Source organism: Melospiza georgiana, chromosome 3, assembly GCF_028018845.1.
Source record: "Melospiza georgiana isolate bMelGeo1 chromosome 3, bMelGeo1.pri, whole genome shotgun sequence".
In the NCBI taxonomy this organism is placed as follows: domain Eukaryota; kingdom Metazoa; phylum Chordata; class Aves; order Passeriformes; family Passerellidae; genus Melospiza; species Melospiza georgiana.
In genome coordinates this window covers 62,846,318-62,859,870 of record NC_080432.1, presented here as the reverse complement: position 1 = coordinate 62,859,870, position 13,553 = coordinate 62,846,318, and the positions used below count along the sequence as shown (strand labels likewise).

The 13,553-nt window shown below is 38.6% G+C and overlaps 1 protein-coding gene across 6 annotated transcripts in view; it reads left to right on the top strand.

The window, feature by feature from the left end:
- The window catches only part of MAP7 (microtubule associated protein 7), a 109,583-nt gene that overhangs the window by 57,160 nt on the left and 38,870 nt on the right, over positions 1-13,553 (top strand). For all 6 annotated transcript variants that reach the window (XM_058021478.1, XM_058021480.1, XM_058021479.1 and 3 more), the window contains exons 2-3: positions 4,488-4,556; positions 9,236-9,313. In XM_058021478.1, the coding sequence (XP_057877461.1) occupies positions 4,488-4,556; positions 9,236-9,313 (147 nt within the window). The remainder of the gene's footprint in view (positions 1-4,487; positions 4,557-9,235; positions 9,314-13,553) is intronic.

Sequence of the window (13,553 nt, the reverse complement as noted above, 5' to 3'; positions counted from 1 at the left end):
TGCTCAGAGCACCCTGTGCCCAGAGGCGTACCTGCCGTGCCATGGCTGCCTGCAGGCCTGGGGCTCTCCTGTGCTTGTGCTCTCATCCACACCTGTGCAGCCCTTGTACAGCTCCCCTTTCCAGACCCGTGTTGGGATGCAGTTCTGGGGGGCTGCTGTGCCCATCCTCACCTTGGCACAGGTCTCAGCAGCACTTCTTGCTTGTGTTCCCCAAGTGCCACTTCACCCTGCGTTTAACCTCCTGAGGCTTACACTTCTGGTGGTAGAGACCTTCTGGAAATAGACCTGCCTCTTTCTTGGGGCTGATTCCCTTCTCCCATGGAACAGAGCTTAAGCATCTTCTTTCCAGCTCCTCAGCCTTGCTGTGGGGCCTTTGGTTTGTCATTCGCCTCACTGGGAATAGCTGGTTCACACTGTGCAAATATGTGCTTGATGTGCAACAGGCTGAAAAACAAGTGTTCGTATTCTGCACAACACTTGTGTTTTTAAAAAGGCCTGTCAAAATGCCAGTGTGATGCTTTGTCTCTCAATGTTTGGCATTCAGTGTTTTTCCAGGATCTGGGTGAATGTTCCTTCTGCTTTCCAGCACATCCTCGCAGAGGCTCAAATTCTCAACAAAGTTTTTCCCCTCGAATATGTTACCTTGTCTTTCAGGCCAGGCTTCTTTGACCAGAGCTTATCTGGCATGTAAAGAAGCACCAAAAGCTTATAGTTTTCCTCCTTTCTCAGTGTTTTTTGTGAGCCTTTTCCTCAACTTTGAATATTTTTAATATAAATTTTCTCTTTGTGCTTGTTTTGCTTCCCACTGCTGGCAATTTCTACTTCTCCTCACACAGGCCTCCTTTGGACAAGCTGGAGATAACTGGTTTTGTTAGTTCAAGAGGAACACCTTAGACTGTAAGGTCATTAAAGGCATTTTTCTCTGACAGATGCTGATCATGGAACAGCTCTTTCAAAGTAGTTCTGGCCATCATAAAGTGGGTGGTTTTTTTTCCATTTTAGGAAGTAAACTTTGGTACTGGTATTTGGTACAGAGATTATTAACTGCTGTAGGAGTTTACTGTAATTATAATGGCTGTGTGTGAGACATGGGGTGAGCTGACATCCTATGAAATTGCTTGTCAGTCCTTCTAGACCTTGTACTTATCTTGGTAACAGAAGTATTGATTAAACCGGTCTGATTGTGAACACATAGATATATTGAAACTGATCAGAAACTTCTAAATAGATTTCATTTCCATTACAAAACTGTTCTTGTACGAATAATCTCTCAAATTTTAACTTGTCTTTGTTCAAAGCAAAGCTAAAAGCTGAGCCTGCAGAGGTCCTCCCTAGCACTAGTCATCCTTACGGATCAATCCCTTTCAGCTCTGCTCCTGGTATAGATGCTGAATTCTGTGTTGCCACTGGTGTTACTTGAAAGCTCAACATTTACAAATGCATATTTAGTAGCAATACATATGTCTTTTCTTGCTTTTTCCCCCCTATTTTTTCCCCTCTCTTCACAAAAAGAAGCTGAGGTTCAGCTTTCTGTTTAAAGCTGTGCCATATAGTAATGGCAGAGCTGGAGAGACAGCTGTTCTTCACAGAAAATGATCCATCTCTAACACTTCTTTATGCAACTTTTATTCCTTTATGGAAAGGTAGTGGTCCAAGATAAACAGCAGAGCAAATATTAGATAGTTAAATTATATCTCTTCCGGCATCTGTTAGGTATTGAAACCAGCGTTGTCAATATTTAGGTGTGGATTTTAGATGTTTGGTTGTCTGATTAATCTGTTTGTATCCTAGAGCAGGAGGTATTTTGTGTGGGAGCACACCTACACTGGTTACTAAATGCTTGTGCCAATTCCTATTTGATCTCCAGCATCGTTAAAATTCATGGTGTGCCATCTGTTCTTTTCATCACTTGTCATATAAGTGGTCATATGAATGTGTATTCAAACCATGTAAAAAATATTCCAAGGAAATGTTCAACAAGGAAATATGGGGAAAAAGTATTACTTCATGTACCTAGGCCTTTTTTGCAAGTGTATTTTCTGGATAGTATTTAAACCACAGTTTTGAAGTTAGTGGAGTGTTGCATAATCCCATGGTGCAGTGCTTGTAGAAAATAATGCACATACTTGGTATGAAAGATGCAGAGAAATTTGTGCTGACACTATTAGAGCATCAGTGTTCTCACTAGCTCTTAGAAACAGTATTTTTACTTTTATATGACAGTTTCCTCTTCTAGATGATGCCCTAGGCCAGGCTGATGGGAATTGTGATGTAGTCCCACTGAGTTACAGTAGGACTTTTTCTGAGAATGTTCCAAGTAGTTGATACATGCAGGAGAAAAGCTTGTTTTACAAGTGCCTTAACTTTGAGGGAGAGGTAAGATATGAAGAGTTTAGAATCACAGAAATGTTAAGGTTGGAAAAGACCTCTAAAAATGAAGTCCAACAGTTAAACTAACACTGCCATGTTCACCACTAAACCATGGCCCCGAGTGCCACATCCCCAAGTTTTTTAACACTTCCAGAGATGGTGGCTTCGCCACTTCCCTGGGCAGCCTGATGACTCTTTTGGGAAGATTTTTTTTTTTCCTAATATCCAGTCTAAAACTCTCCTCGTGCAACTTGAGGCCATTTCCTTCTCATGATGTTTCTTCTTGTTCTGTGAGAAGCAGCTGACCCTCACCTGACTACAAGCTCCTTTCAGGCGGTTGTAGAAAGTGATATGATTCCCCTTGAGCCTCCCTTTCTCCAGGCTAAACACCCCCAGCTCCCTCCCCTGCTCCTCACAGCACTTGTGCTTCACTCACTCCGCCAGCTCTCTTGGCTTTCTCTGGACTTGTTCCAGCAGCAGGTATGGATTTTTATAATGGTAGATCCTACCAAGTTCAGTGGTGCTCAGATTATCTTGCCAAAAATTGATCCATCTACCCATAGGTCACACTAATCTTTTGTATGAGCTTTTAAAATGGTAAATACTAAAATCTTATGTTGGGCTGCCTTTAAGGTCATTTGGAATCAGTATTTTTTAAGTTGAACAGTGGTTATTTGCAAGAGACTTAATACAGGTGTCAAGAAGAGCAGTGTCTGACAATTATTTAAGGTTTCACACAATTTTTTTTGGTGAGACGACGTGATTTTTGAACGCTGTTCTTGGTAAAACATTGCTCTTGAACATGAAACATTTGATAACAGCATTTTTCTATTTCCCTCGCCCAACTTTCCCCTGCAAAAATGGTACAGTATGTGTAGCATACAGGTTCTTCCTGCTACCTTTTACCCTCTGTGTTAGTCCTGACACATGCCTGTGGAAGGAGGTAAGCAGGGAAACAAAGATTTCTGTGAGGCAACAAAGGGAATGAACTCACTGAGGTATTAAATGCTGAGTGTGTATTGTTAAAGCTGACCTGCATAAGAAATTGCTTGGAGCCTTCTGAGGAAAATTTGTTTTAATTATGTTTTCTGAAGTGGATCTAATACAGTAATGCCTGTTTAGCTTTTAAATCCGGAGTAATCAGGGTTTTTTTTTCCAACTTTCATTTCTAGTGATATTTTTGTTCAAATGAATTGGTGTCTTTCATCCCCTAGGCTTTATTTATAACTGCCTCTTTATCCTTGCTTGCAAATGCTTTCAAGCTGTTTTCGGAGGGCTTCTTAGAATTCCTACAGTCTGCCTTTAGGCTGCTCCCAGATTGGTGTGTTCTGGACTTCAGCACCCCTATAGTGGAACTGCTGGGTACAAAGATGAGTAGTAAGATGAAAAAATCCTGGCATCTAATTTCTTGCTTTGTTTTTTGTTTTTTTTTTTTTTTTTTTTTTTTTTTTGTTTTTTTTTTTTTGTTTTTGTTTTTTTTTTGTTTTGTTTTGGTTTTTTTTGTTTTTGTTTTTGTTTTTTGTTTTTTCTTTTTTTTTTTTAGTTAGAGATAGATGCTGAAACAAGGATATGGTTTTGATTTGAGTAACAGTAATGAATCTTCTGAGATTTTTTTTTCTTTATAAAGGGTTGTTGAAAGGGCATTCAGAACTCCAAAATTAGATCTCTTTCTAGGCTGTTAGGGGCTGATCAAAAGTCTGTTGCAAGTAATGGGAATATCTCCTCAGTTATATTTCATTCAGGTCCCTAAAAGTCCTCTCTCCAGTCCTGCATTATGGATGTGCAATTTGTAAATAAGTTTTTGCCAGTATCTCATACCATACATTTAGAAACCTGGGATCTGCAAGTCATCTTATAAGTCTTATTAAAACACATTGCTAAAACAAAATCTTCTTGTGGCTCTTTCCTCAACTTGAATTGGGAACTTGTATTGTGGCTTAAATGCTTTCTGCCTTTGGGGTTTTTTTAATGCAAAATTATGTAGAATGGCATTAAGGTGAAATCTTGGAACAGTCTGATTTTAAAGGGAATACAGCAATATTTAAGTTTCAATATAATTAGGCGAGTGATCTACTACTAAGTAAAATGGTTAATTAATATCTTCTTCCTTATTTTAGGAACTGAAGGTTCTGAAACACAAGATAAGAAAGTGACTTCAGGACAAAGCAATGCTGGAACTAAACCAGGTACGCCGTTCCACGTGCTCCATGTTTTAAGGCTGTTTGCCTCAATGGTGCATGGAAAACAGCTGTTGTCACAGAAACTTGTAAAGTTTGTTGCTTTTGTACCTCACTGTTTCAGACAAAACTGGTATCAGTCACTGTTCATGTTTAGATAGGCTGGGATATGTGATTGTTTGCAAAGAAGCAAAACTGGAAAAATCTAGTTATATTTTAGAATAGCTCAGGAATGAGAGCTGGGAGGTGAGAGAAGACAACAGAAGCCACCGTATTTGCATCTGTGCTTGAACGAGAATTATGTGCTGTAGGCAAAGATTTGCAGCTTTGTATACATGTGCCTCTGTTGAGGCATTTCCTCACTTACCACAAAGCGTGCCATGGTCTGTAACATATGCTATGCAGTGGGCAGATGTGTCTCATTATGTCACCATACCTCACGGGTACATTGTGTGGATTTAGTTCACTGTTTTCTTACACAGTTGAAAATGTATGTGCTAAAAACCTTACTGTACCCCTTGGTGTCATGGGTCTGCTCCACTTGAATGCTTAGACCAAGATCCAGAAGAGGACTCAGATATCTAAATTCTGCTTATGTTGCAATTCAGGTACCCAAGGTTGAATAATGCAATTAGTAATGATTTTGCTCAGATGCCTGGGAAAGCAGAGGTGCTTGTGGTGCTGAGGACCAGGCCCACTGTAACATCCCCCTTTCAGCTCCCTGACAGCTTGGCAGCTCAGTGCCTGTTTTGTACTGACAGATGTTCTCTGTCCCCAAAAGGGGCGCCTTGGCCTGTGTCCCCAGAGGGAAGGAATCCCAGCACTGTGTTCAGATCCCACCTGGCATGCTCTGCCAGGCACGCTGGGTCCCGCACAGAGCAGGAATCACGGCCGCTCTCAATCAGATAGACAGTGTTGGAAAAGGAGGAGAAAACAAAGAAGATATTACCTCTTTCCACAGCTCTTTGTGGGGGACAATGTTCAATACTTGCTTTATTCTACAGTAGTTTAATCCTGTTTTCATTTCTCAGAAGGGCATCTTAGCTGTTCCAATGTTCCCTTCATCTGTGGTGGTGTGTAGAAGGAATCCAAAATTCTTGGGGCTGGAGTGAGGGAAGGCAGAGTGAGCTGACAGTATGAGCCCCAAAAACTGGTCATATTTACAACTATATATGACAATTGTTAAATTAGGAACTTAATTTCTACAAAGATAAATTTTGCTTAAGAGTTTGTTGAGTCTTAGTTCTATAGATTTGTAAAAGTTATTTTTTCCTTTTGTTGCTATCATTAGGGACAAAAACCTATTGATGTTTCAGTGCAGAATTTCTGCAATATACTGTTCAAGGCTTCTAAGCTTTCAAAATTACCTATTAACTTGTTAAAATGAATTTTGAACACACACTAAATGTTCTAAATATATGGACATATACTGTTTTCATATGGAATTTAAAGGCTTAATTTCCAGCAGCAGGTAAAAAACTAATTTCTCCTATGTAGAACTATGGCTTATTTATTCTCCAAACATCCCTATCATACATATGCTTAATTATATGCCTGTTACATAAGTGGAGGGAAATAGATTGCTGAGTGTGAGTTCCCACATATTGCAGTTTTACCAGACTGCAAGTTCCAAAGCAGCATGTGGGTCTTCCTGGAGTGTTGTCTCTTAGGTTTTGCATATGCCAAGTTGGCAATTATTTCTCTAAGAAATGAGAAATTCTTGCAGGATTTGTTGCAGCTGACATTTTCCCCATTTCCTTTCACAGTAACTTAAAGCTTATGGTCTGATGAGGAATATGAGCAAAAGAGTGTACAAAATATTTTGTTTGTTTGTCTTGGTGTTCCAACCAAGAAGAAGAAATGCCAATCCCCCAGGTATTTGCCTGGTGGGTTTTTAATGAATAAAGATGTGAGAAATAAAATGGGGAGCAGTCCCAGTGAACTCTCTTCTTTTGCCACAGTTTGAAACCATTGATGCTCTGCACTGAGGGTGCCAGCAGAACATCTGGATTCAGAATGCAGATGTTGGAGGCTGGGGTTTTAGCCAAACTATGAAGGATCATTTTGAAGACTTAGAGAAGATATTTTAATTATCAGTGTAAATCTTGCACTGATAATATGTGCTCCAGCGTCTAGTAGAGCAAATGCAATGATGGTCTGCTGCAAAGGTGTTACCCTCATCTTTGTGCTAATATTGATTTAGCTCTTTGTGATCCCAAATGTGTGCAAAATCAATTGTTACTGAAGACACACACTCTGCATAGCCTGCAACTTAATGTGAATTCTTTAGGATTGTTCTAACATCCTGCGGTGTTGGGAGAGGGGCTGCTCTTGTGTGAGCACTATCAGGTGTGTGATATGGAAAAAATAATTGGATATCTTCAAACAGGGTGGCAGAGGGCAACTTTAAAAATTTATTTTATTCCTTCATTGCTTATAATTAGGAATTCTTAAGGGAGACCTTTTCAGTTTGCCTGTCCATGCAACCCTCCTGCCTCTTTGAAGAATTGTTGCCTCTCTCCGTTAGGGAAATCTCTCTTCTCAAGAAAGGGAAAAAAACCGTGAACTGGAAGGGTATTCTGAAAGAAGCAGGTTTCTACATTTTTCCCCAGTGCCTCATCATTTTCTGTCAACTCAATGTTACATTGACTTTGCTGACAGCCCTTGAAGGGAATCCTTGTTTTCCAGGGAAAATGTGCATTATTCCACAAGCACTAATTACTCATGCCGCAGAAATTCATGTTTTGTGAACCTTGTGTGCCAGTCACCAGAGAGAAGGAATATTATTACCCTTTTGACCCGTGTCTGCATGCTGAAGGGACTGTGTGTGAGTCAGTGTGCTGCTGAACATCAGCCAAACGCAGATGGACACCCTGCAGTGGGCAAATCTCTGCCATGCCACGGCTGAGCACAGTGTCATAAATGGCAGCACTCTGGGCTAGCCAGCCAACATTGAAGTTTTGACCTGCAGCTGGGTGACAGATTACCTTTACCTTTGCTGGTGACTTTTTCACTGGTTCTGCCCTTCATGGGGGCTGTCCTGTGTGAAGGTTCTCCGTGCCAGCTGTGCAATGGGTTTGCTCCTTGCAGCTGTTACTTTGCACTGCTATTAGCACTCTTAATTGGGGCTCTAGTCCGACAGTAGTTGAGATAATAGTTTTTCACTGATTAGAGTTCAAGTGTAATTAAAGTGTGGTAGCTGTTGGTGAACTGGTTCACCTGAGAAATCCTGTCATTCTCATGCAGAAAACTCTGTTAGAGGATGAAATGCGCATATTTTTTTTTTAAGTCTAACTCAAATATCTATTCAAAATTAGTTTAGCACAGCCTCACTTCAGGGACATACTTTGCAAATATCTTTAACCTCAGTTTTATGACCCATTGTATTGTTTGCTAATAACTTTTTTCATAGGTATGCAGCCTATATACAAGTAGGCTGACTCTACATGTTTTTACAAGTTGATTACATGTGTATTCACACCGAATAGTGAAAAAGTTCTGTTGTCTTGTGTTCTTTCATGATGACAGTATTTGAAAAGCTCTTTATCTTAAAATACTTTAAAATTGAGTTCCTCTCAATACTAAAATAAATCAGACCATTTAATTATATCCAGAAATCTCTTTTATTTTTCTGTGGGTTTTTTGTTTATTGTGTTCTTATGCAAAGCAGACTTTTTCAGTGCTACTGAAAAAAAACCCCATAAAATTAAAAGCTTTCCAGGTTTAACAGAACAGGCTGAGTAGGAAATTGGTTTTGGCAGCATGCTGAGATGAATTGCTAACTTGGATTTTGTTCCCTTTGTCTGGAAAAGCTCCATTGCTGAGACTGGAAGTTGGATGCTAGCTGTTCAGCACTTTGTTGTCTTCCAGAACCATCATTGAGCAAGTGATGTTTTCCAACCAAACCTGAATTTTTAACGTCAGGCCTGGGCTCTGACACAGATCTTTCATGTGATCCTCGGTCTTACTGCTGTGATCCAAGCAGCCAGTTGCAGATAGTTGTGAAGTACTCATGTAGATAAATTTCCATGTACAATAGATAAAACTCTCATCTTACTTGACCTGTAAGTCCATGCATGTGATGCCTCACTGCCTTTAGTATATTTGCCAGAGTTTTTAACACATGTGCACACAAACATCTTTTGAGATCAATATCTTGCTTTTTCCAGAGGCTCAGCCAGAACTGCTTTAGAACGACTCAGCCAGAGCAGTGTTTTGGTCCAGCCTGTTTTGCTTGGATGCTGAGGCTCTTGTGTCATGATATAGGGCTTATTGGCTGTTCTGAGGCAATATCAAGGGGAAGACAAAGCTTGATTATAACAGCCTTTCCTATGCATGCATTTTGGAGAGACATTATGGAATAATAAGCAGTATTCTCTCTAGAAGTCAAGTTGTTTTAGGCTTGGAAACAAAATAAAGCTTCTTCCTTAGTTTTTCACAAGCAGTAGTCTTGCTGGGTATTTGCAGTCACATGTTAGTATATTCTTTAGAAGTATTTTATTTATTAAAAAATAGGAATGCATTCTAATTATCAGTTTTATGGGTTTTTTTAAAGTAAGATGGATTTCTCAAAACATTATTTTGACAGAATAATTAGGGTTGTTAAACAGCCATTGTCCTTTAAGTTTGGGTTTGGTAGTATTTGATTTTATGCTGTGTGCCTAATACTCCTCTTTCTCCATTTGTAGATCACCCAACAGTACTAAGGGTTGATGACAGGCAACGGCTTGCCAGAGAACGGAGAGAAGAGAGAGAAAAACAGCTAGGTAAGGCCCCCTCTTGTGTGTGTTTGGTTGGTTGGTTTTTTGTTTGTTTTTGCTGGACTATCATCTGCATGCAGCATTATTGCCAGCTTACTTTTAGGGCCAGTCAGCAAAAGGATAGTGCTAGATTTGCAATAGTATCATCTCAGATACTTTACCATATCTTTAAAGCAAATCTTTTAGTTCATCAGTACTGTATCTCTCACCTGTTCTATGAATGTGAATGAAAAGTAGGTGTTAATTCTGAAATCATGCAAGGGAACTTAGCTGATGTAAATGGAATTTTGAGGTTTTGGGATATTTTATCAATTAAGATTGAAATGCTGAATATCATAAAATAGAATTGAAGAATATGTTGCCAATGTATGCTTTGAATTTTTTAATGTATACTTAGGGTACGTTTTTCAGGTCAAACCGTTAGTGGTAATCAAATAGGTGTGCTCAATATGTTATGTCAGCTAGGCCTGCATAAGTATAACGTAGTTTGAGTGAATAGTGAAGGCTGCCTAACAAGTGACTACAGATGGACAGTGTACTGAGTATGATGGTGAGAGAATTGAGAATTATGTGAAGCCAGACTGGCGGCTTTCTGAAAAATGTGTAAATGTTTGGCTGCCACAAGGTTCTGTGGTAATTGGGATGTTGGGAAATACAAGTATTTCCTCTTTTTTATGTGTTTACTCTGATTTATTTCAATGCTGAATTGTTCTAAGGGCTTGAGAAACAGAAGTTCTTTATTTCCCATTTCCAATTCTGAAAGTTTATTGAACTATATTGTAACTCCAGCCAGAATTATGCTGCTTCTTCTAACCTGAAGAGCCATCATTAATTGTCACCTAGGTCTTGATAGCATTTATATTCTCCCTTGTTTACAGCACCTTATAACATTGCAGTAGCCATGCATGAATCACTAGGATTGTTTTGGAGGGGAAAGGGAAAGCTTTAGTTTTGGCTTGCTCAAGGGGTAACATGACAGGATATTTGATAATCCCTGAAAAGCTGCTCCTCGAGTTGAGGTTGATGGTATGTGTAGGCTTAGTTTCTTCAGGTTTCAGAGCAAATGGATGTTACTGGCTCATTTTAATTAATTATTCACATATGATTGTTCCATGTCTTGAATTTCTTTTTTTCTCAGGCTTTATCATTGTATAATAATGCTTGAGTCAAATGCAAGAGAAAGATACTTTCTTTGAATTTAACTCTGATTTTTATAGCTATTGATAAGTGACTATTTATTACCAGAAGGACATGACTTCTGTTGATAAATGTGCTATTTTGTGTGATGTGTTTTAAAAGCAACATCAAAGCAACATCAGAAGTTTTTGTAAGTTGATGTGGAATCCTTCATTTCCACATGGGAGAGTTTTGCATGTCCCTGTGATAGATAACTGTATTGCGTGTTGTTGCTTGGAGAATTATTTTGAACTAACAAGAAAATTGAAAGTTGCATTGTACTTTCATCTGTATATTTGTCTGCTATGATTTAGTGTATATATATCTCAAGCTGTCTCTTGAGATTTGTGTTCCAGTACAGCAGAGCAATGATTTTTACAACAGCATGTAACTTTTTCTTTTTTTTTTTTTTTAGTGCATTTAGTGCAGATCCTAGATAATCAGTCACTCATGTCATGTGAACCGCAGCAAAGAAATTCCTAAGCTGTCTCTCTTAAACATTAAGTTGTATAATATTGTTACATAAATGTGTCTTGCTAAAAATTAGAGTTGGATTTTGTTAATACTGGGACATCAGCCATGCAACAGTAAAGCAACTGAAGGAAGGAATTTTAATTTTTTTTCAATAGAATTAGGTTGGATTTAAACTTAATTCCTTTCCTTTTGATTCAAGGGATCTGTCAGGTTTAGCAAAGACTTCTTTTTATACAGAAGTTGAGAATTTCAGTCCTACCTCAAATAAAATTATTCTTTGTTTTAAAAAAAGGAAAGGACAGGGTTCAACTCTCTAGGTGTAGAGCTGGTAGTAATTTTGTTTTGTACTTTCAGCAACTTGAACTCCTGGGGGTCAGGAAAATTAAGTTGTTGACGCTTCTGTTAAGAACATGTGGAGTACCACTTGAATAAGGATTAAATTTATTTATTAGGTAATATTCTGTTATTGAAGAGTTGATTTAAGACCATTTTTATTTCCCCTTTTTTACTCTCAAATTCTATGTTTTTCAAGTTCCACTGTGCTGTAATAGATTTGGCTTTCCTGTGGTGGATTGGCATGTGCTCTGAACTCCTGAGGATTTCCTTGCACCTGGAAATAGTATTTTAGCAGTCTTAGACTACTTAGCACACTTGGGTTTCTAAGTATTGTTTTTAATGAGTGCTTAGAGAATAGGAAATGCTATCATTTTTGTCTGAATATATATATATATATATATGTGTAGCACATAAATGTGTTGGGACTGTCGGTACCTGCTGTTTCTTGAGGATCATGTTGAGCCACCTAATGGAAAAGATTAAAGAAGCTTCTACAAAAAATGCCCCTTTCACCTTTAGTATATTCATGGGGGTTTTTTGACTTTTCTTCAGGTAACCTAGAAGATACACAGGGACACAATCAGCAAATCACACCATCGAAAAGTGATTGTTTTAGTTTCTTCACTGTAGGAAAGGCATTGCTTTTGAAATGCCATCCCAACACTTCTAAAATATTAATTCTTTGACTTTTTTCTTTGCAGTTCCTTTTGCATGACTAAAGTTGTAACAATTTCATGGAGGATTTTCTACTTCAATCTTTTTAATCTCCTGACCATTTGGTATTGTGTGTTTTGCTGATATCACATTCAGGCCTTAAAGGATTAGGGTGATATTGATTTTCTAAGTAATGCTTCCAGAGTTGTCACTTGCGCTTTAGTAACCATGTTTTAATTTTTGTGCTTTTTCCACTAGTGCTCTTTCCCATAGCACCTGTGCATAAAAGTTAACACCTGCCCTTTAAAATAAAGATATCACATCTCTCTATGTGAGACTAACCCTCCTGAATTGTGCAAAATGGAAATCCCAAGAGAGGCAGTGGTAGGTCAAATGGCTCTGTTCCTGGAGGCCAGAGCAAAGGGAGCTATCACACTCTGGCTCCAGCTTGGCACTAAGATGTATTCTGGCCCTGAATGTTGAGACAAACATGTTGGAACTGACTTTTTATGAAGGCAGCCATGGTAGATGGCTTGCTCAAACTGGAAAACATTACTGAAAATTGCTGCTTTTTCATCATATGGGTTTTACCCTTATCTGCTGTACTGATTGTATCTGTACTGCCAAATTAACAGTGTTGAAGAGCATTTCCTGATGCTAAAACCTAATTGTTCTTACTATAAAGCTGTCATGATGGATCCTGGCAGGGTGTTGGCTCCAGCCAGCTAGCTGTCTGCTTGCTGATTCCCAGACAAGGTTTGGGAATTGTCTGGGAAGGTCCATGGGCTTTTCTGCATGTGCACATTAAGTGCTGTCACCATTTTGGAGGATAGAAGTTTAGTAACAGAGATGAAAGTTGTTCCATGCCAGTTAGTCTCTGGTTCCAGAGCACAGACCTGGTCCTCCCTAACTGGAAAGAAAAATCAAAACGTATTTTTCAACAGGGAAAATAACTGGGGTGTTAAAATGGATTTCATTCAGGTAAACTTAGGTGGTGGCCTGGCAAAGAGGAAGAATTTTCTTGTTATTACTTAGCAATATCTTGGTCCCTGATTCTTGAGAAAACTGAGTCTCACTTTTATGAGTCTCACTTCTGTGCATGTTTTATCTACACTAATCCTGCTTGAAGTCTGATCTTTTTTTAATCAGAATTATGATCCTGATTAATCCACAAGGACACGTGGTTAATTTAGTTTCTGGTGTTGGGAACAAAAGATGGTAATACTGCTTTTTGACTTAGCACACTTCCTTAAATAAAGAGTGATTAATCTTAGCTCTTAGAATATGTCTGAGTTTCAAGTTGGCTAAATTCATTAAATTCTTAATACTTACAATGCATAAGCACTAAAGTAGTATTTTAAACATCACAGAAAGTGATCACTGGGATAAAAATAACATTAATAAAAATTACAATTTTTTTTTCTGTGAGTAAATTCCTTCTGGCCTGTTTTCTTCCCTGGCACTTGGGGGCAGAACTTTATCCAACAGAAAGAAGCCCCACAGAAACTGGGAATCATTGACTCTAGCATATGAATAATTTTGGGATCTCCTTGGAGAATTTGAATGTTGAAAGAGTTTATAAGACAAGAGAACAATTTTTAAGGAA